The sequence below is a fragment of the Bombina bombina genome, chromosome 5 (assembly GCF_027579735.1).
Source record: "Bombina bombina isolate aBomBom1 chromosome 5, aBomBom1.pri, whole genome shotgun sequence".
Taxonomy (NCBI): Eukaryota; Metazoa; Chordata; class Amphibia; order Anura; family Bombinatoridae; genus Bombina; species Bombina bombina.
Window position 1 is genome coordinate 219,870,790 of NC_069503.1, and position 23,866 is coordinate 219,894,655.

The 23,866-nt window shown below is 37.2% G+C and overlaps 1 protein-coding gene across 5 annotated transcripts in view; it reads left to right on the forward strand.

Annotated features, from left to right (window-relative positions):
• Positions 1-4,081: 4,081 nt before the first annotated feature.
• The window catches only part of PARD3 (par-3 family cell polarity regulator), a 1,150,653-nt gene continuing 1,130,868 nt past the window's right edge, over positions 4,082-23,866 (forward strand). For all 5 annotated transcript variants that reach the window (XM_053713848.1, XM_053713850.1, XM_053713851.1 and 2 more), the window contains exon 1: positions 4,082-4,353. In XM_053713848.1, the coding sequence (XP_053569823.1) occupies positions 4,234-4,353 (120 nt within the window). In that variant the 5' untranslated portion in view covers positions 4,082-4,233. The remainder of the gene's footprint in view (positions 4,354-23,866) is intronic.

The following is a 23,866-nucleotide window of genomic DNA, read 5'->3' on the forward strand; positions in this document are numbered from 1 at the left end:
TGGAACGATCCGATTTTGTGCCCAGTGTGTTCACCAGCCTTTCATGCACCTGTGTTGCCGTTTTTGTGGCGATCCCCCAGGTCTATGCGGTGCGGTTTTGAAATAGGGCTTAGGAGCTACTGGATTATGCAGCCATCTCCCTGACCGGCTAGGCTTCGCCCCACAAAAAGTTTACTTTTAGCGCAGTTCGAGCACTCCACTTGTAATCAGGCCCTTAGTGTGTAAACCTCCATATTTTTTACCATGTGATTGGTAAAATTTGCGAGTCAGTAATCATGGAAAGGCCCAACTGGTCTGTATGTATGTGATCTATTCTGGTATATGTGTTGTGTGGGTGTGAGTAAAAGGTGTAGTCCCTGATGTCAGGATTAAAGTTCCTCCAGATGTCGTGCGGTTACATTTTAACAATATAAAAAAAACCATTTGCAACAATAATGACCTAATGCATAACAAGGGAGATTGATCTGATTTAACATCAGATTGTAAGCATGTGCCTACAGGCACCATCCATTGAGGGGCGCTTGTCTCTATGCTCCATATCTGCCTTTTCTGCACAGCTCTGCCCTTACTCCCCATAGTAGATTAATAGCTTTGCCCTAAAGAAAGATTTCCACTGTGCAGCCCGCTCAGAGAATAATGGTCCGTTTCTCATTGAATGCAGGCAGAGCGGCCCGACAGACAGTGCAAGTACGATTCAGTTTTTTTTATGGGGAGTGACTATTTGTGCACTATTACAGAGTTCTATTACAGAGAGCAGGGCAGGTTTCAGCAGCATGAGCACCTGCCAAACTAATGTACAGACTGGGGCTGAGCTAGATAGTCTTTGACTGTCTGACATTTAGCCAATTTCTGAAGCTGGCTGCGCATTACCAGAGTGACCGTTAGAGGTTGGTCATATGCACCTTCCCAACGTGGCTGAGGATCAGTGTGGGTGCTGAACTTGCTGAAGGAAGCCAGGTTAGTAAGACTGTCATTATCTGGTACTACTAAGAAGGGTATATGCCCAGTGCGAATGAGAGGAGGCTGGCTTTGCTAATATTGCGAACAATATTACTGTTGGCAATATTATGCCAATCCAATTGAGTATTATCACAAGTAAAACAAAAGATCACATGTACAAAAGGTATAAGATACACTCACAAGACCACCCCAGTGCTAATGTACAGATACAGGGCCACCATCAGGGGTGAAAGGGGTGACTCCTGTCAGGGGCTCACCAGAGGGCGCTACAGCAGAGTGCTATTGAGTGCGGGAAATGTCATTACAAGGAGAAAAGCATTAGCATTACAAGGAGAAAAGCATTTCTGAGTGTGCCCTAAACCACTATGCAAAGTATGAGACAGACTTGGCACTTCAGTTTGTACAGTGTGTGTCTGAGTCGGACGGCAGATCACTTTCATTTGCAGAGGAGGTAGGACTTACATTCCCTTTAGTTTGTTATGTATGTGTTAATGTCTCAAGTGTCATTAAAGAATGTGATAGTGAATTAAAATTAAATATCCTATAAAAACAACAACAACTGTATATTTAGTTATTTAGTACTGGGTGATAAGCCTGCCCAGAGGGCAGTCTATGTTTAGCAAATACAAACCCCAAAGCTAAATTTACAAAAAATAAAAAATTAAAATTACAGAAAAAAAATAATAAAGCTATCCAAAATAAAAAATGTAAACCTAAACTAATACCCCTATAAAAATAAAAAATCCCCCCCAAAATAAAAACACCCCCTAATCTAATACTTAAAGAGACACTGAACCCAAATTGTTTCTTTCGTGATTCAGATAGAGCATGCAATTTTAAGCAACTTTCTAATTTACTCCTATTATCAAATTTTCTTCACTCTCTTGGTATCTTTATTTGAAAAACAAGAATGTAAGTTTAGATGCCAGCCCATTTTTGGTGAAAAACCTGGGTTGTTCTTGTTGATTGGTGGATAAATTTAACTGACCAATAAACAAGAGCTGTCTAGAGTTCTGAAACAAAAAATAGCTCAGATGTCTTCTTTTTCAAATAAAGATAGCAAGAGAACAAAGAAAAATTGATAATAGGAGTAAATTAGACAGTTGCTTAAAATTGCATGCTCTATCTGAATCACGAAAGAAAAATATTTGGGTTCAGTGTCCCTTTAAGATTAGGGATTTACTGGGCTTGAAAAAGAGCTGATTGCCCTTTTAAGGGCAATACCCATACAAATGCCCCTTTAGGGGCAATGGGTAGTTTAGGTTTTTTTATTTTGGGGGGTTTGGTGGGTGGGGGTTTTTACTGTTAGGGGGGATTTAGTAATTTTTAAATGTAAAACAGCTGTTTAACTTAGGGCAATGCCCTACAAAAGGCCCTTTTAAGGGATATTGGTAATTTAGATTAGGGGGTGTTTTTATTTTGGGGGGCTTTTTATTTTCATAGGGATTATGTATAATTTTTTTTATTTTTGATAATTTTTTTCTGTAATTTTAGAGTTTTTTATTTTTTGAAATTTAATGTTAGGATTTTTTATTTTAATTGGAATTTAGTAGTAATTGGGATTAATTTAGGGCGTGTTAGGTTAGGGGGCTTAGTAATTAAATTAGTTATTTGCATTGTGGGGGGTTGGCGCTATAGGGGTTAATATATTAATTAGGTTTATTGCGATGTGGGGGTTTGTCGGTTTAGGGGTTAATAGGTTAATTAGGTTTATTGCGATGTGGTGGTTTGTTGGGTTAGGGGTTAATAGGTTAAATAGGTCTATTGTGATGTGAGGTTTTGCGTTTTAGGGGTTAATAGATTAATTAGGTTTATTGCAATGTGGGGGGGTAGCGGTTTAGGGGTTAATATTTATTTGTGGATTAGGGGTTAATTACTTTATTGTTTTGCGATGTAGGGGTTGGCGGTTTAGATGTGGGCGGGCTTCGCTGCACCCAGGTGGATTCTTTTGGCTGCGCACGCAGCCAACATTCCTTTGAGGATGCGTGCGCAACTGGCAACGGACACGTTACAAACGCGATTATAGTATAGATAACAATTCACTTTTACAGTGGTTCCAGGGCCTCCCCCCCAATTTTGTTTTCTCATAGTGGTGGCAAATATTTGTATAACATTCTGCAGATGATTATTTGTCAATCATTTTAGGTCTCACTAGGTGAGCATAAAAAATAATAATTTGAACTTCCACCCAAATTGCAACACCTAGATTTTTTTACAGCACATCATTTGACAGCTCTAATCAGTACAATAATGAGACAGAGCATGACAGGAGTGCACCACATCTCCAAAGGGTTTTTCCTAAAAATGCACAAACATTCCATAACAAAAGTATTACACATTTCCTGTATGTCCTCTGAATCATTGCATAGTTGGAGGATACTTCTAAAGTCCTGTCCTTGCTGCCTCCATCTATACAATATCCCATCTATGTGTCCCTTCTGTTTCATGCTCAGTATTTGCTATTTTGTGCTTTGCTCTCTTTCTTCCTAGATCCAAAAACTTACAGCTGGAACCGTATTTGCCCAATAAAAACTTGAGACACAAAAGAAACTCAGCAACAAATAGCGATTACTACAAAACGTAGGGAAGCAACACACACAGTACTATACTACAAATTGCATTCCGCTGAGTGACATCATTTGTGTACAACAAAGATTTCTGGGAGTTGTAGTTTTCCAGCAAAAAAAAAATCCTTCTCTACTTGTCCACTTTCATTAAAAAAAATAGATTCGAATTGCACATTTTAGATATTGTTTATTTGTTTCAAGAGGAGACTTTGAGGTTTTGGACTCTTTATAACAAAGAGCAAAAAAACATTTAAAAATAATTAAAGTCAGGAACCCTGACAAGGATTGAGTTAATTTTACATAGCCCGCCCTTGTTTACCTACGCGCTGACAATCTCTGCCACCCTAAATCTCTGATTTGCCGGGAGTCGACAACCAGTCAGGATGGATTTTTTGAGAGGCGGGCGAATGCAATGGAAAATATAGTTTCATAATAGGGCAAATAAAGTGTCAGTCAATCAGTACGAGTTGTGATTGGTTAGATCACAGGTTGAGAGTTAAACTAGGTGTGTTGGTGGCGGTCAGACAATCCTGTCGGAGGGGAGTGGGCGGGGCCACGTATTCACATGCAGGAGGGTAGAGGGGGAAAGAGGAGGTGGCTGAAGGCCCCGTACACACCGGAGAATACAGAGTGGCATCGGAACCCTGGATTAACCCTGTGTTAGGAAGAGCGCGGGCAAGTATCCGCGTGCTCCCTACGGGGCAGCATGAAGGTGACAGTGAGCTTCGGGAGGACCCGGGTGGTGGTGCCCTGCGGGGATGGCAACTTGAAAGTTTCCAGTCTCATCCAGCAAGCGGTAACCAGGTATAGGAAGGCCATAGGCAAGGTGAGTGACCCCGGGCGGGGGCGACAGGGAGCGGGATGTTGTGCTAAGAACACACATGTGTGCTACCGGGGTGATTCAGGCCGCAAGCTCCCCTGTTGGGCTGTGATGGTGCCGCCTAGGTACTCTGCGACCTGTGGGGGTATCTGCCCAGCAGTGTGCCAGCCTGTGCCAGAGTCTGCAACAATAGACCTGGCACTACTGCTTATCTTCTGCTTTATGTATATTATGTATGTGACTTGTCAGAGTGATCACATATGTGTGTATAGAACTAAAGCATGCACAGGGATAGATGTAACTGAAGATCTCTCATGTTTATAAACATAGCAGTGACTTGCAGTACACATAGTTTGTTTAGACTAAAAAAGTAACAAGTGTATATATCCTCCTCCTCTTGTTAAAAGTTTACATTTATTACATCTGCAGCAGTCTAGGTTATGATATCATTTTTTTTCATTACAAAGTAGCAGATTTCCGTAAACATTTTTAAAGGACAGTTTATTTATTAGAACATTTTGAAACGGATACCAATCTCACACTATGTTTAGCCCTAGTCAATAGTTACATTTGTACTTTTGTGCTGCTGTGGATTTACAGTTGTTGACTACTGAATACGTAGGTATGCCTCCCCTGATTGGTTTACTGGCTTTATTCTTTTGTGCAGTTACAGTGTATGAGTGCATATGCGTTATTCCTTTGCAGCGGATTATAAAGACACAAGTGAAGGGCATTACTATTACGACTTTGTTGGTACATAAATATTTAGTTAAACTATGTTTAGCACTATCTATGGAATAATTTCTATGGGACCATGAGTTGTCACTGGCCAGGCTTGTATAACTTTAGCATCACCTGTTGCTAGAATAGACTGGTACTGGGTTTTTTTTCTGTTTGATCTCAGAAAAAAGCTTGTCTCAAGGTTACAACATAGGGACTATTTTAACTCTTTCATTGATGAGCCATTTATCATCCCTGTGTTCCAGTTTTTTGTTTTTTTTTCACGCTGCATTCAAACATCACTTCAAGTGTGTTTTCTCTGAGTTATAACAGAAATTATGTTTTGTTCAGGAGGTCATTTGTTTTATTTATAATATAATGCATATAAAAAAATAAAACACCTGTCTTAATTCAAGTTTGCAATTAAACCATTTGTTTAGCATCAGTTTACTTGCCAAAACACCATTTGCCAATTTGTTTTTTATTTTATTTTTTCGTTTTATAGTCTTGTATTTATTGGAATGTTGGCATTTTTCTTAAACAAATCTATGAGCCAATGCTATCAGTTGCCATCAGGTGTTTTTTCTAATAATACCAATCACATCACAGGTTAAGACATAAAACTAAATTTGAATGGTGGGAATAATTCTTTTCTGTCTTTTTATATGGGGGTGATATTGTATATTTCTATGGTAAGGAGCTGATAAGGGTTTGTTTGCAGTAACAAAGTTATCTCTAAAATAGGACCAGTTCTGTGAGATATTTGCTAGTGTTATGACAATTACCTGGACACTGCTAATATATAAGCTCCCTTTATTTAACAGAGGAAAGCTTCATTTTATAAATACAGGGTCTTGCATTCCTCTTTTGAGGGGTGCTAACTGCTCTCTGCATACAGTTCTGTTAAACGACTTGTGTTACCATGGTGATCTCTTAAAGGGCTATAAAGATCAAAATTAAAATGTGCATTTCAATGGGAAATAGATGCATTTTTGCAATATACTTCCATTAGCAAAAATGCTTTAAATAAGTTATTACTGTTTTTTTGTGGCATACACACCTATCCTGTGAAGACCTGTGCAACAGTATTCAAACACCATGCTTGCTCAGAGTACTGGCTGTTGTGTGTGTTGCCTCTGAATATGTAATATGTGTCATACAAGCTACTGCTGACACTATCAGAAGATGTGGCGTTTGAATACTGGTGCACAGGTCCTCAGGATATGTGTGTGTGCCGCAGGAATAACATTACTTTTATTAAAAGCAATTTTGCTAATGGAAGTAGAGTATATTGCAAAAATGCATCTATTTTAAATTGAATTGCAGCCATGCACAATTTCATTTTTGACCTTTCTATACCTTTTTAATAGGCACTTGAATGTGTGACCCCTTATTTGAAAGAGGATACTTTATGCTCTAAAATACTAAATATAGAGAGCACTTTACCCATTTTTGAAGCTTCTATTTCCCATTCAGTAAATGCCTTGCCATAAAATGACAACTTTCAATGATAGGCTGCAGACTCCCTAAAGCAGGGGTATCAAACTCAAAGTATCTGGGGGCCACTGGTCAAGTGTTCTTCTCCCATGGGGGCCGCTTGAACTGAGTAAGTGCTCGGAAACTGGATATACTAGGAAATGGAAGTGACATTTATCCAAGTAGTGGTAAAAAGTGGGAGTTGTAGCCCACAATAGACATACACAGTTGTATATTTATCTTGTGAGTACCTGTGAAGTGATCATCTTGGAACTGTATAGCAACGTAAAAAGTAATATTTACCCAACACCGTGCGTGAGTCTACACTGGATGCTTTGTCTTTATATTTGTCTTGTGAGTGCCTATAGAGAATATCAACTAGTTACATCTCTTAGAACCTTAAAAATACATTGACAGCCCAAATTAATGGTTTACCTATTAAACAAGGGAGGGCCGGATTAAAATATCTTGAGAGCCGCATTTGGCCCTGGGGCCTGTACTTTGTGACCGCTGCCCTATAGGAAAGGAGCAACCTCCCTCATTCCAAAATGGGGTCTTATCCCCCTCTCTATGGCTTGAGGAGCAATGAGGAAATAACTCTGCTTTTGAGTGCTTCCTAATTGTATTTGATGCCATTAACCATTGCAGGTGACTATGATGCAAGTAAATGAGGTTGAGCCTCTCAAACCTTAATTTAAAATCTTGAGAATTAGCAAGAAGTTTGGTACCCAGGAATCCTCAGGTCCTGCACCAAGTAGAGAACTTGTCAGAGTTGTCCTTTGCACTCAAGTGAAAAAAGCTTTCACATGTTATTGTCGGAGGGCTTTTCCCAGAGATAGCAAAGTTTGTTGCTTGAATGGTGAAATTTGAAGCATGTTCATAAAAATAATAAAAACTATATATATAATCTAAAGTTATTTAATTCCCGACATCACTGCATAAATAGACATTAAAACAGGAGCTGGTTAAACGGCACTTACTGACTTGAGTTCTTTCCAGGTTGACTCTGCAGTTCAGGGCTGAGCAAGTTGCTCTTCCAGTGTAGGTGAGATGAATTTGAAAATTTCATGTTGCTGGCGCAATAAATTATTCAGTAACTCTAATTTTTCATATCTGTGTTGCACAATATGTTTATCAGACTTCCTATAAGTCAATAGGCGACTAGTTTGAAAAGTTCTGGGCTGCTAACTACTATAGTTACAGATTTTGTATCTTTGCTCTTTATTAACACGTTTACACAACTTGGCAACTGAAGAATGGTAAGCTTTGTACCACGCATTTTCAGGACTGTAAAAATGGCACAGACTTGATTTAAAAGGATGTGAAAATCCAAATGGAATCCTTCATACATTTTTAATTAAACTCAAATATAGCAATATAGTGTTCTCCACAGTAAATTTTGCTAGCTGGGTGGCATTATGAAGTAGCTGGGTGGGGGCAGTGTAATATTTTCTAATATTATATCATTTTCTGCTATCCAAAGCACAGATTAATTACAAATAAAACATAAATGTATTTAATGATAATTTGTTCAGTAAAAAAACATTTGTAATATTAACAAATTGGCTTAATATTAGCACCCGATAAAAAAGTCCTGGGGAGAACTCTGCAATATATATTAATTATTTTGCATGCCTTTGATATAAAATACTTCTGAAAAGTGCTCTTCACCCACTCTCTCCAGATAGGCTTTAGTGCATACAATGTTTTGTTTAGTATAGTGCGGTATTCATGACCCAGCTACCTACTAACTTAAAGTGCCATAAAACATGTTGAGATCTGTGCATATCCTAAAAGGGCTAATTAAGTAAAAAATAGTTTGCATAAAAATTGTTTAAAAATTGCTGGCAAGTATTTTATAATAATTTTCAAAAATAAGCAAAATTTACTTGCATAGCCAAGTCTGTCTGGAGTAGTCTGATCCACCCCCCTTATCAGTGTTTAGCTACAGAAAAATAGGCATTGTATTTCACAGCAGCTTTATTTGCTTCTAGGCATGCTCCAGCAGATAATGTGTCTACTTTTGCATTCTACCAAAAGCAAAGTTAGATATCGATACAGCCATAGAAGGAAATGTGTGGGAGGAGTTAGCGCTGTACAATTTGGAAACTTAAAAGAAAGGGTTAATGGCAAGGCACTGCAGTATAAATCTGCAGGTTAAGTAATTAAAATACATATTATATTTTGTCTCTATCCCAACTTGTGTTATGTCCCTTTAAAGTCATGGGGCTCTTTTTATATATGTTTCTCATTGGCTACAGTTTAAAGGCAACCATTTTCATGGGTTTTATCTTAAAGGGGTGTATTCTACTACAGCTTTTAAATTCCAAAACCCTTTAATTTTCTAACAAAATGTTTAAAAAACAATTGTCATCTTATATTGCAATGTGTCGACCAATTGGGCAGGACTGTAGATGGGGTACTATAAAGACAAAACAGGGAAGGAAGACTGGGACAGGACGACTGTTGGGCCTGCTCACCAGAGAGGAATTCATTTTTATGCATAGTTTTTTGCTGAAGAGTGTTTAAAGGGGCAGTAAACATGTTAATATTTTTATTAAAAAAAGTTGTGTAGTAAAACAACTTTTCAATATAATTTATTTACCCACATTCATTTAATGTAGCTCTGAAAATTGTGGATTTTGCAATTCTCAGAGCTGTAAATACACCCTGGTGACGTCTCAGTGCTCCCTGCTAATATCTTTTCCTAATAAGCTTTAAAGAGCAACTGCAAAACAATTAATTTAATACTAACTTAACCCTTTAAGGACACAGCTTTCAGTTTGCTCAATTGTTTTATGACGGAAAAATTCCGTCATATGTCCTTAAGAGGTTAAACACTGTGGCTAGCGTTGTCTGCCGAGTCAAGACTCTGACTGCCTCCTCCAAATAATGCAAATGGTGATTTATTTATTTTCTTGTTTAAAAAGATGAATAATAACTTTTTATTATCTATTCTCCAGTTTTTTGCATAACAAACACTGTTATAATAATACACTTTAACCTTTGTGATTGCTTTGTAGCTAAGGCTCTGCAGACTGCCCCTTATCTTAGTGCTTTTTACAGACTTACATTTTAGCCTGTCAGTGCCGTTTACTGCAAAACTCCAAAGGAGTGAGCACAATGTTATCTATATGACACACATGAACTAGCACTGTCTGTCTGTGAAAACCTGATAAGAGGCGACCTGCAGAGGCTTAGAAACAGGCAGTCCTTTAGAGGGTTAAAAGTTATAAAGTATATTAATATAATTTGGTTGTGCAAAACTGCAGCATCAGTAGTAAAGGCGTTATCTTTTTAAACCATTTAAAAAAAAAAAGTGTCCTTTTTTTTAATCTAAAAATATTGTCAATTTCAGCATTTTTAGTCTCTGAAAGTGCCCACACAACAGCCATAAATTCAACTAAATGAATTCATGCAATCCAATGTTACAAGCACCTGAAAGAACAGGTGTAGCATTGATCAGTCTTACACTATAGCTGCATCTGTAATATATGTGCGTATGACTCACACACCTCTTGTCATATAACCATACAAATGCTGTTCGTCTAGAGCCAGCTTTCATCCATATCTTTCCACCCCTACTTATTTTGCTTGTCTGTGGCATGCAGAGCACGGTTTGACATTTTGGCGAGCATAACTCATAAAATAAAATTTTTCCATTTTTATGTAAAGTGCTTGTTTGTCTCTTAAAGTGTGTAACTGACAACCTCCAAGTTGTAGTTGGTTCCTACAATTTCATTTAAATGGCCATTCCATGTTGAGAAGAAGTGTTGGCTAAATACTTTTTAATATGCGCACCCCCTTATTCTGTCTTCAGTGATGATTGTGGTAGAGCAAGCTGGTGCAATCTGGGTGGGCCCTGTCTTATGTCACTAGTTTTACTGTTCTGGCTAGTGTAACCCATTGCTTGTGTGTTTTGTCAAGATCAAAAATACTTAAATTTAGCTAACAATCACTGGTCAAATTTATTTTAAATTTGGGAGACAGTAGTAGTATTGAACAGGAATAAGTTGAAAAATATCTAAATGTATTAGCCAAAATTAAAGTTCCTGTGCTGTCATTAGCATGTTAAACTTCCTGCTTTTGTACCGGCATGTTACGATTCAAATCTGTCATTTTTTTTCAGTATGTTTTATTAAAATATAGAAGTACAATACAAGAGTAATCTGAATTGTGAGGTTTACTTTTGCTCAGTATGTAACTTGCACTTTATATAGCTTTTTATTGTAATTAACATGACTTGTAAGGGTGATGTCAAAATAACCAATGTAGACTGCGTCACTTTTCACAAAGTACAACAATTTCTTTTTTAATACACATTTTAAAATCAGTGCAGTGTTATTACAGGGCAGTGAATAGTTATTAGCTTTTCTTCAGTCCAGTGATTCTCAACCAGCACTTATAGAGGACACTAGTTTTATGAAACGGGTTTGGGGTGTAGTGTGGTATTTAATGTTTAAATTGATGAAAAGTCCAGTATGTAATAGATAAACTGTATGAAATGTTTAAAACCAGTAACACTATATGAACAGAAGTGTATATAGACAACTGACCATCACACCTATGAATTTTTGTTGAACATCCTGTTGCATAAACATGGGCATTAATGTGGTGTTGTCCCCTTTACAGCCATCACTCTACTGAGAAGACTTTCCACATCAGTGCTTACTTATAGGTAACTCCATGTGCGTGAACACAATGTTGTCTTTATGGCACACATGAACTAAAGCCCTCTAGTTGTGAAAAACCATCAAAATGCATTTATATAAGAGGCGGCCTTCAAGGGCTAAGAAATTAGCATATGACCTACCTAAGTTTAGCTTTCCTTTCAACTAAGAATAACAAGAGAAAAAAGCAAGTTTGATAAAAGTAAGTTGGAAAGTTGTTTAAAATTACATGCCCAGCATGCTTGGTAGTGAATCGTTCATCACTCCAGAAAACTATTTTCCACTTCTCCAGAGTCTAGCGGTGGCATGCTTTATACTAGTGTTTCTCAACTGCTGCTTAAGTACCCCCAACAGGCCAGATTTTCAATATAGCTGAACCAGTGCACAGGTTAAATAAAGAGCTAAACAGTAACACAATGGATACTAACTTGCTCTCACCCATCAGCAGATTATTTGACCTGTGCACTGGTTCAGCTATATTGAAAACCTGAAATGTTGGGGTACTTAAAGTGACACTGAACCCAATTTTTTTTTTCGTGATTCAGATAGAGCATGCAAATTTAAGCAACTTTCTAATTTACTCCTTTTATCAAATTTTTTTAATTCTCTTGGTATCTTTATTTGAAATGCAAGAATGTAAGTTTAGATGCCGGCCCATTTTTGGTTAACAACCTGGGTTGTTCTTGCTGATTGGTGGATAAATTCATCCACCAATAAACAAGTGCTGTCCCGTGTACTAAACCATAAAAATAGCTTAGGTGCCTTCTTTAAAAAAAAAAAAAAAAAAAAGTAGCAAGAGAACGAAGAAAAAGTGATAATAGGTGTAAACTAGAAAGTTGCTTAAAATTGCATGCTCTATCTGAATCACAAAATAAAAAAATTGGGTCCAGTGTCCCTTTAAGCACTGCGGTTGAGAAACACTGCTTTACACCACTCCAGTTGATGCTTGGCATTACACATGTTTCTGGGAGACTTGTGTACAGCTGCTTGGCCAAGGAAACCCATTTCTTGAACCCAGGGCCGCCACTAGAAATTTTGGGGCCCCTGACTCAACCATTGATCAGGCCCCCCCCCCCCCCCCCCTCCTTTGACATGTGCAATTTTTGACCAAGTGACTAAAACGTATATGCACTTTATTCTTAATTGTCTATTTAAACTTGGAAATGTTGTAAAGGTAGTAACATACACACACACAGACACACTCATACACTGAAACACACAAACACACTCACACATAAGGATTCACATATAGACACTCTAGCAGACACGCAAAGAAACACACTCAGACACAGAAACCCAAACAGACACTTAGCACTTGTTTACATTGACCTGACAAGTAATGAGGTAAACTACAGTTTTGTAAAAAAAGGAGATTTAGAAAACAAAATATGGAGTTCTGATTATCTTTTTGTAAAGGAAGATGACAACTAAATTATGACAGCATGCAGTGGCTGAAAGGAAGGGCCCTGAACTGCCTAAACAATAATTTAAAGGTTAAATGGTGGAGTGGTTACTTCCGGAAAGGTCTTGTTAGTCTCAAAGTCTGTAGAAAGATGTGAATAATTAGTAGTAAGGTCAAAATGTCCTAAAAAGGAACAGACAATGGACACACACACACAAACTCAAACTTGCACATTCACCCAAGGAAACAACGACACAGACAGCCTCAGAAAACACAAAGACATATACACACATACACACACAGAGACACCCACAGAAAACACACAAAGACATACACACACACAGAGAGACATCCACAAAAAACACACAAAGACATACACACACCCTCACAGAGACACCCACAGAAAACACAGACATACATACATACACACACACACCCTCACAGAAACACCCATATAAAAAGCTCAAAGACATATGCACACACCCTCACAGACATCCACAGAAAATGCACAAATACATGCACACCCACCCTCACAGAGAGACCCACAGATAAAAAATACATACACATAGAGACACAAACCAAAGCACAAAGACATAAACACATACACCCACAGAAACACTCACAGGACGAAACATTTATGCACCTTGCATCCCCTAAATCAACAGTGTGACATGCATGATAAAAAAAAATGAAGAAATTAAGAGATCACTTTTTAAAGAATCATATTTGTAAATGTGCAAACAAAAATAATTCTGTGAATTCAAAATTGTACATTAATGAGCTGGGTAGATGGCTAGATGAAGAAAAGTACCTTTAAAAGGTTGACATATGTTTGTTTGTTTTTTTCCCATTTTCCCCAACCAAGAGCACCACTTCAAATATAGTGTACAAATTTCCCCATCTGTCAGCTGTACTTATGGATTTTGAAAATGCTGTACTCTATATGGTCTTGGTGGGACCATAAGCTGTGGTACTCATACCATTAGATCTGGTTAAATTCAGGATTTAGGCTTGTTGGTATGTATTTCAAAACTAAGTCAGCTGTAGTGTAAACTGAACAGTTTTAAGTTAACCTGTATCATTTCAAACACTGAGCAATCTTAGTCTGAGAGTATAAAATTTTATGCAGATGTAAAAATCTTAGATAAAATGCCTCCTTGCATCTGGAAAGTCCTTGCATAAAGGGGCAGTAAACTCTAATGTAATATATATATATATATATATATATATATATATATATATATATATATATATATATATATATATATATATATATATATATATATATATATATATATATAATGCATATCTGCCAAAAGGGCATCTACCATTTGTGTATTGAGGAGGAAACATTTCTGCATGGTTTTAAATATAGAATTTCTACAGCATTGTCAAATAATCATAAATACACTGCTGCTAAAAAAATGTGTTTTTATGGACCCCTAGCCCCACCATACAACTACTACCACACTGAAGTTACAATCCAAAATTGCACAAAGAAATAAAAAAACATTTGCTAAGTAAGTCCTACCTCCTCTTCAAGTGAAAGTGATCTGCCGTCTGACTCAGGCACACACTGTACAAAGTGCCAAGTCAGTCTCACACTGAGCATAGTGGTTTAGTGCACACTAAGAAATCCTCTCAAATGCTAATACTTTACTACTTGTAATAACATTTCCCATGCTCAATTAGCACTCTCCTGTAGTACCCACTGGTGGCTGCCAAAATTAAAAAAAAAAATTTTTTTTTTTTTTTTTTTTTTTTAGTTTTTGCCTCATGGGGCCCCCCTGGCTCATTGGGCCCCTGACAGGAGTCACCCCTGTCACCCCCTGATGGCGGCCCTGCTTGAACCTCCCAACACACAGTCCTTGTGCTATTTTTACTTCCAGTAGCAGTTTGTCGAATCTTTGTAGTGCGTGATATGACAGGTGATAGGCGATTTCTACGCACTTCAGTATTTGGCAACACCTCACTCTGTGAGTTTACATGGTCTACTACTCTGTGGCTAGGCTGTTATTGCTCCAGGATGCTTCCACTTCACAATAATAGCACTTAAAGTTAACTAAGGCAGACATTTCACAAAGTGACTTATGGCAAAGGTGGCATCCTATGACAGTGCCATGTTTAATGTCATTGAGTTCTTCAGTACAGCCCATTGTACTAACAATGTTAATCTAAGTAGATTTCATGGCTGTGCTGCATTTTATGCACATGTTCGCAATGGATGTCGTTGACTTTTGGCCATATATTGTGTGTTTATATGTGTTTCTGTATATTTTTATATTCGCGCCTCATTGTAATCCGAATGCCACGTTGATGGCATTATTTTAAGTAAGTAACCCTTTAATTGGATTGCCTTAAAGGGACAGTCTACACCAGAATTGTTATTGTTTTAAAAGATAGACAATCCCTTTTTTACCCATTCCCCAGTTTTGCATAACCAACACAGTTATATTTATATATTGTTTTACCTCTGTGATTATCTTGTATCTAAGCCTCTGCAGACTGCCCCTTTATTTGTTCTTTTGACAGACTTGCAGTTTAGCCACTCAGTGATGGCTCCCAGGTAACTTCACGTGCACGAGCACAGTGTTATCTATATGAAAAACATGAACGAACACCCTGTAGTGGTGAAAAACCTGTTAAAATGCATTCTTAAGAGGCGGCCTTCAAGGTCTAAGAAATTAGCATATGAACCTCCTAAGTTAAGCTTTCAACTAAGAATACCAAGAGAACAAAGAAAAATTGGTGATAAAAGTAAATTGGAAAATTGTTTAAAATTACATGCCCTATCTGAATCATGAGTTTTTTTTTTTTTTGTTTTTTTTTGACTAGACTGTCCCTTTAATCATGATTTGCTGAAGCAAGACATGTTGTGCAGTAACTTATTTCAATGTTCTAAAAAGCCAAGGGATCTCCTTTGAAGATGCCAGTGGTCTGTTCTATTGTAGTCTATGAATACATTTTTGCTACTTGATAGCACTTATTGATTTTGTATGGGAATCTCCTTTCTGCCACATGAAAGTGTGTAAAGGTACCACATCCTTCTTTTTCTTTATTTCAACCGATCTTCTGCTAAAGGTCATGTGACCTATATGTTTTTGTTTCATTTGAGCCATTTGGGTACCCTTAGGGTTTCTTTTAAAGTGGGTTTGTATTGTCCATCTTGGCGATGTAGTCTTTAGCTCAGTGGCTGACATTTCTTTTGTCAATCTTCCCTTTGTATAAATATTCACTTTCATACTTTAAACATTCATCACCCTGTTTCTTTATAATATTATCTGTCTCAAGCTCTTTAGATGAATTACATTGACTGGCCAGTTAGCTAAATTGACATTACTAACAAATGAGTATATATATTGTACTCTTTACACCCAGCACTTTATGATCTAGAGATAGTCATGTCATACATGAGCAAGTAACCAAAGTAAAGGACCCTCCCCATTACTGCATATTGTGCAGTAAGGGGCTTTAGCAGAATACTTGCCTCACGTTAACTATAGGAAAATGCAACCCATCTATGGAAAGTGTGGACCCCCCTCCAGTTTAAGGTCACATGCCCCTCTAAGCTTGCAGATAACCACTGCAATCAAAATAATAGTATATTAGGCAAATGGTGTTTGTAAAGAATGTAAGCATATTAGTCTAGCTGAGGTTCTGAAAATAGTTGTTCAGCCAGTCTGGAGGTAATCCTAGTTATGTATAGCTGTGCCTTCTCTAATAAAGTTGTTGTGGTCTTCATTTTCCTGCTTGTAAAATAGAAAGTGCTACATCTTTTTGTCAGCAGTGGTAATGACTGAAGGGGCACAATATTCAAAGTATCAGATGTTTCCATGTTGATATATTTTATGTATTTCAGATTTGAGGAATGTTGTTACTGCTTCTTCAAATGTGATGCAACTTTATTTAATTTTAATCATCATGGTCTCTTTAATACATTTTATATTTAATGAGACTGACATTTTTCTATTGCTTAAAATGCAAGGAGTAGCTGTTTTTTGTTATTTGTGCAATGGTAGCATTCATATTGACCATATTTTAAAATAGAGCTTCACTAAGTTGTATAAAATCCACAAATTTATTTGCTAGAAATGTCTGTTTTCATGATGCATTTGGGCATATGTATAAAATATGTGTATGTATTATAATAATACTTAGTTTAAAAAAATAAGTAAATGCACATTCAGTATAAATTTATGTTTAAAATAAGGTATATTCTGGGTTTTCTATACTAGACTGCAGTTCAGGCTAGGCAGGGCTAAACAGCCCCTACCCTTTCTATTAGACCCTTAATAAATATATATATATATATATATATATATATATATATATATACATATACACACACACACACCCTAGTCACCTTTTTAGCCAATATTAAGTGAAAAATGCTGATTTATATATGTGTATACCAGTTTCAGAGTTATCGTTAATTACCAATGGAGCTAGGTTTGAGTCATTACAAATACCTTTTACTCCTTCTGCTGAGCTGCCTGCGGCCGAGGTGGCCTAGCAAACACATCATATATGTACTGTTATAGCTATATTTAGAGGTATTTTAGATACAAAACTGCAACACAGTCTCCTATACCACCTATATTAAGGTGAATAATAGCATTATAGCGATAACTATGCTTTTCTAAGCAGCAATATAAGTATTTACTCTCCTAATTGAGATGGTTATTATTCATTTTATGCTTTCATATAATGGTAACCTAGCATTCAACATTTATACCTAACTAGTTCATTTAGTATGTTTGTCTTTTATAATTATAGTCATATTTGTACACATGGATGGAGCTAAAGTGGTTTCACTATGCCTAATCTGCTTTCAAATTAATTCATTTTGAGAGAACTACTTACACACCATGTTTGGTTAGCCCTTGCAGACCTGTAACTGTGATCTTCCTATATGTTGCTCCGCCCCCCCCCCCTAAACTTTTTGTTTATTTAATAAACATAGGAACGTAGATTCCAAGGAAACTCCCCATTTCACACCAAAATCGAGTATTATATCTTTAAGAAGCAAATATTCTTATTGTGCAGTCTGGACGATCTGAGACAATATTGTTGTATTTAATCTAGATTAATATTCCCACATAGTTCATTTATTGTCTCCATTAGACAAGATATTAACTTTGCTTAGTGCAAGGTATTATCCAGAGGTAGTTATCTTTTCATATGCTCTTATGTTGCCGGTTTATTATGTTTTAACGTTAACAAGCTTCTTGTTTATAATATTATCCCTTCCCTTATGTTTGACTATATTATGCACTCCTTATCTTAGATGTATATGCTATAAGGAAGAGTGCTTTGTTTTGATAATGTTAAAAGGATCCAAAATGGGTCCTTCTAATGTAGAAACCCTCCTGCTATTCCTTTATAATGGACGTATTAGAGGTCTTAAAGTGAATGTAAATTTTCTGATAGTTGGTATTCACTACTAATTCACAAACACTTCGTTAGTTAAACCGCCATATTTTTTTTTTTTTTTTTTTATAAATGTTTTTGTTTATATAATAATTTTATATTATAACTTAGCTCCGTTTTTGCGAGCAACTCCTCCCATCCTCTACTTCCTTGTTTTCTAGTCCCTGACGTAAAGAGCGGTCCCGCCAACTCTATTACGTATCTTATAAGCGTGGAGTACTCAATTTGCGCATGCGTGTCTACATCGTTAGTAGATATGCGCATGCGTTACAGAATGAAGACGGTATTATTCTAGAAAATTAGTGACTATCTGTGTAGCCCATGCGTGTGTCGTGGATGCGCTTTGGATCCGAATAGCTCTTGTAGTTTAAAACGCATGCGCAGAAGCATCGCGTGACGTTGCAGTAAAAGGTCTGAACGCCACGGGGTGCAACTGCGGATTAGAAGACTGCAATGTCAATCACTTGTGCATTGATGGACAAAATGGCGGAGGAATCACGGCTAATAATACTTGGTAAATAGATTGATTTTGTGAATTAGGATGCGGTATAAAAAAAATCATGAATTAAAGTCCTATTAATTTTACTAGATGCATAATATGACGAAGAGTGACGGTCTTCACTTTAAATCGGCCTCGCTCATGTTAGGGAGGTGGAAAATCGAGGATGAACAGTTGATATTTTCTTTGCACTTTATATTCTCATACATGTACAATTGAGACTATTGGTTGTATTATGGTACTTTACTAAGTTGAACATATGTCACCCCATTGTTATGGCACTTATCGCCTGGGTTGTTTTTGTTATTCTATAATGGAATTCCTGTATGTTATCTTGTTTCATCCTCAATAAAAATAATTTAAAAAAAAATTATGTTTAAAATAAAAAATATAGTTTAGTTCTAGTCACATACTATCTGTATGTAAACTTGATGCTTTAAAAGCGTGGCGAGCTGACGATATTTACAGATATTTATGCTAATTTATTTGATTCAGTACTTGGTTATGTGTATGAGAACAAATGCAGTGCTGCGCTGCTACTAGAGGGAAATTCAGTTATCCATTTAGAGTGGAGGTGTGAAATGCCTCTCTGATTATCTAAATCTTCCTTTTTTAAACGTCACATTTTTAATAATGGCTCAGTCAGTTGGAAAATCTTAGACATATCTTCTGCAACTGAGGAAAGAATGCTTTGAACAAGATGAAGATTGTTGTATCCTACAGCTCAGTTTTTTTTAATATTAAATGTAAATAAAAGTCAATTATACTTTGGGTCAGAGTATGCAACTTCAAAAAGCAAAAAATAAAATAAAAATAGAAGTTTATTTCCATTATAAAATTGAGCACATTCCTTTTTATGTGTGCACATGAGGCAGCTTCAACTAAGAACATGCAAGAGTTCATGGTATATACTGTATGTATATGAATGGGTTGCTTGCAAGAAAGCCAACATAATTTTTTAGAACAAAAATCTACCGCTCATTTAAAATTCAAAGTGTCATTAAAGGAACACTAAATACATATCATGTACCTCCCTCTAATTGTGTGCTTCCGTTTTGGAACCTAGGTTACACTTCAGGCATCTACAGGAGAGCTGTTGCACATGTGCAGACAGGTCAGCCCTGGAATGTAGTGAAAGATAGATAGATTTCAGACTAGAGGGAGGTGGATAAAAACATCACTACTATGTTTATAAAATGTATTAAGTGCTTAAAGGACCAGCAAACACAGCAAATTTGCATAATCAACAAATGCAAGATAACAAGACAATACAACAGCATTTACTCTGAATTTCAAATGAGTAGTAGATTCTTTTCTAACACATTTCAAAGTTATGTATATTTCCACTCCCTCTGTACCATGTGATAGCAATCAGCCAATCACAAATGCATATAGGTATAGTCTGAGTTCTTGCACATGCTCAGTAGGAGCTGGTGACTCAAAAAAAGTGTAAATATAAAAGAATGTGCACATTTTTTTTAATGGAAGTAAATTGGAAAGTTGTTTAAAATTACATGCTGTATCTGAATCATGAAAATGTAATAAAACCTGAGTGTCCCTTTAAAGGGCCAGTAAACCCACCATATAATGTTATAGTGCATTAGCCTAGCACCAGCTTTCTAAAGAAAAGTATTTTAGAGATATTTACTTATGAAATCGAATTTTACAGACCACCGCTCCTGGCTCTACTAAACGGGTCTGTTTTTTACCAAAGCGCTTTGGGCACGCTGTCTAGTCACAGCGCTCCAGATCGCACCATTAAACTTCATGTGGCTCCCTAGTCCCTACTGCATTGGTATGGTATCGGGAGTGAGCTACATTCAGTTTAATGGCGCGATCTGGCCTGCTGTGACTGTGCAGAATTGTATAACATTTGGTTGGTTTACTGGCCCTTTTAAAGGACAGTAAAGTCAAAATTACACTTTCATGATTCAAATAGGGTATGTAATTTTAAACAACTTTCCAATTTACTTTTATCATCAAATATGCTTTGCTCTCTTGGTATTCTTTTTGAAAGCTAAACCTAGGTAGGCTCAAACTGATTTCTAAACAGTTGAAAGCCACCTGTTATCTCAGTGCATTTTGACAGGTTTTCACAGCTAGACAGCGCTAGTTTGTGTGTGCCATATAGGAGATAGGCCCAGGAGATGCTGATTGGGGACTGCACATATTTGTTCACCTAATGCAGGGGTCAGCAACCTTCGGCTCCCAGATGTTTTGTAACTACATTTCCCATGATGCTCAGATAGCCTAAAGAGGTCTCAGCATCGTGGGAAATGTAGTTACAAAACATCTGGGAGCCGAAGGTTGCTGACCCCTGACCTAATGTGTTTAGCTAGCTCCCAGTAGTGCATTGCTGCATCTTCAACAAAGGATACCAAGAAATGAAGCAAGTTAGATAATAGAAGTAAATTAGAAAGTTGTTAATATTGTTTTCTCTTTCTTAAGGTCCTATTTTAAAATGTGATTAAATTAAGAGATCATAAAAATAGGATTAGATATTGCTTCCAAGTCTCTGGCACCAGAGGATTTGCAGAAGTGTATATTTTAGAGCAGGTGTTCTAAAGTTATGCGTCTACTCGTAGGAATGTGTATACTTAGTCACTTCCGGTGACGTTTGTCAGCTGGTGGAGGTTTGTGGGGCTCACTGCGCATGTGCTAGAGGCCCAAACTCCTTACAACAGCTGATGAGGAATTATGTGGCACGCGCACGTTACTGGTTACAAAATCCCAATGAACAAGCGGTCTGTCATTGGATTTTGTAACCAGAAAGGGTACTGACATTGTATTGACTAACATTGTAAGATGCGGTAGGAAAATATATTGAATACGTCTGCTATGTACTATATCCCACACCTCCTCCCTCACTCTATATCTCTGGTGCTTTTCTATTCTCTGATCCTTGTTCATAAACTGTCTAAATTTGGAAAAAAAGTGCATAGCACGATGTAAAAAAAAAAAAAATCATCTCACAGGACGTGGAAATAAAAAACGCAGTTTCTGAATTCCTCTAACCTAAGGAGCTGCGCTGAGCTCTTGACCCCTTGCTATATTTCTTCTGCTTCTCGTCGCTGTCTTGGGTGACTTTCAATGGCTCTGTGTTCTAAAAATGATTGTGTCTGCAACACAGACCCCCTAATGCCAAGAACCTCTGTCAACTTCATCTAACCGCTTTAATTGGGAGAATCAAAACTTCTGCATCTGATAGTAGTATATAAGCCTGACAATTGTACACTAAATATTGGTGAACCCCAATGTATGGCCGCACAGACAACCCCCTCCCCCAGAAATTAGTGCAACCAAACCTCTACAAATGACCATATAGCCAGCCCCCTTCTAAATGCAGAGGTAGTGTACCATACTATGTGTAGGGGTACAGCGTGCCATAGGGTGTCAAAGTACGTCTGTGTGTGTGTTCAGATATACGTTTCAGGGTGTATGTGTAGGGGTATATATTGGAGTGTATCACAATAAGTACAAAGGTGTATAGTATGTCACAGTACATACTGGGGTGTATAGGTTATCACTGTATGTATAGAGTGTCAAGGTATTTATTAGGGAGTACAGCATGTGAATATATATATATATATATATATATATATATTGGGTGTATAGCGTGTGACAGTACAAATAGGGTGTATATCATGTCATAAAACATATACGTTGTATTGAATATGACAGTACAAATTGGTGTGTGTATATCATACCACAGTATATATTAGGATGTATGTCACAGTACAAAAAGGGTGTCAAAAGCTTGGACAAGAGGTGTATATCACGTTGCACAGTACATACTGAGGTGTATATTATGTCACCAAATGCACAAGGGGTGTATATCATGTGACAGTACATAAATAGTGCAAAGCACATGACAGTACATATAGGGTGCATAGCAAGTGACAATAGATTTAGGGTGTATATCTTATGACATAGGGTGCACGGCATGTGACAGTACATTTAGGGTGTATACTGCATATAACAGTATATTTAGGGTTAACAGAATGTTACATAGGGTGCATATTGGGTGTCACAGCATGTAACAGTACATTTAGGGGGTACAGCATGCGACATAGGGTGCATATTGGGTGTCACAGCATGTAACAGTACATTTAGGGGGTACAGCATGCAACATGTTTTTTATGCATATTGACAATTGTTAAAACCTTATGCAATTCTTTTAACTTTGAATAGAATGTTACTTTTTTTTCTGTTGTAATTAATTTAAGAGGAAATGGTTTTAATCTGGATGCTGCAACTTATTCCTACATGGAATGGAACCCTTTCTGGTTACAAAATCCAATGACAGACCGCTTGTTGATTGTGATTTTGTAACCAGTAACGTGCGCGTGCCACATAATTCCTCATCAGCTGTAGTTTGGGCCTCTAGCGGATAGCGCATGCGCAGTGAGCGCCACATGCCTCCACCAGCTGATTAAACGTCACCGGAAGTGACGTAGTATACAAATTCCTATGGTAGACGGTTTAATTTAAAGGGCCATAATACCCAAATGTTTAAACACTTGAAAGTGATGCAGCATAGCTGTAAATGCTGACTAGAAAATATCTCCTGAACATCTCTATGTAAAAAAGAAAGATATTTCTTCTGTTATGTGTGATCAGTCCACGGGTCATCATTACTTCTGGGATATAACTCCTCCCCAACAGGAAATGCAAGAGGATTCACCCAGCAGAGCTGCATATAGCTCCTCCCCTCTACGTCAGTCCCAGTCATTCTCTTGCACCCAACGACTAGATAGGATGTGTGAGAGGACTATGGTGATTATACTTAGTTTTTATGACTTCAATCAAAAGTTTGTTATTTTACAATAGCACCGGAGCGTGTTATTACTTCTCTGGCAGAGTTTGAAGAAGAATCTACCAGAGTTTTTTACTATGATTTTAACCGGAGTAGTTAAGATCATATTGCTGTTCTCGGCCATCTGAGGGAGGTAAAAGCTTCAGATCAGGGGACAGCGGGCAGATGAATCTGCATTGAGGTATGTAGCAGTTTTTATTTTCTGAATGGAATTGATGAGAAAATCCTGCCATACCGTTATAATGACATGTATGTATACACTTCAGTATTCTGGGGATGGTATTTCACCGGAACTACTCTGTTAAGGGTCACTAATCCTTTTAATAAGTATTTATCATGTTAAACGTTTTTGCTGGAATGTAGAATCGTTTACATTGCTGAGGTACTGAGTGAATAAATATCTGGGCATTATTTTCCACTTGGCAGTTGTTTGCTTTTAATTGTGACAGTTTCGTTTCTCTTCACTGCTGTGTATGAGAGGGAGGGGCCGTTTTTGGCGCTCTTTG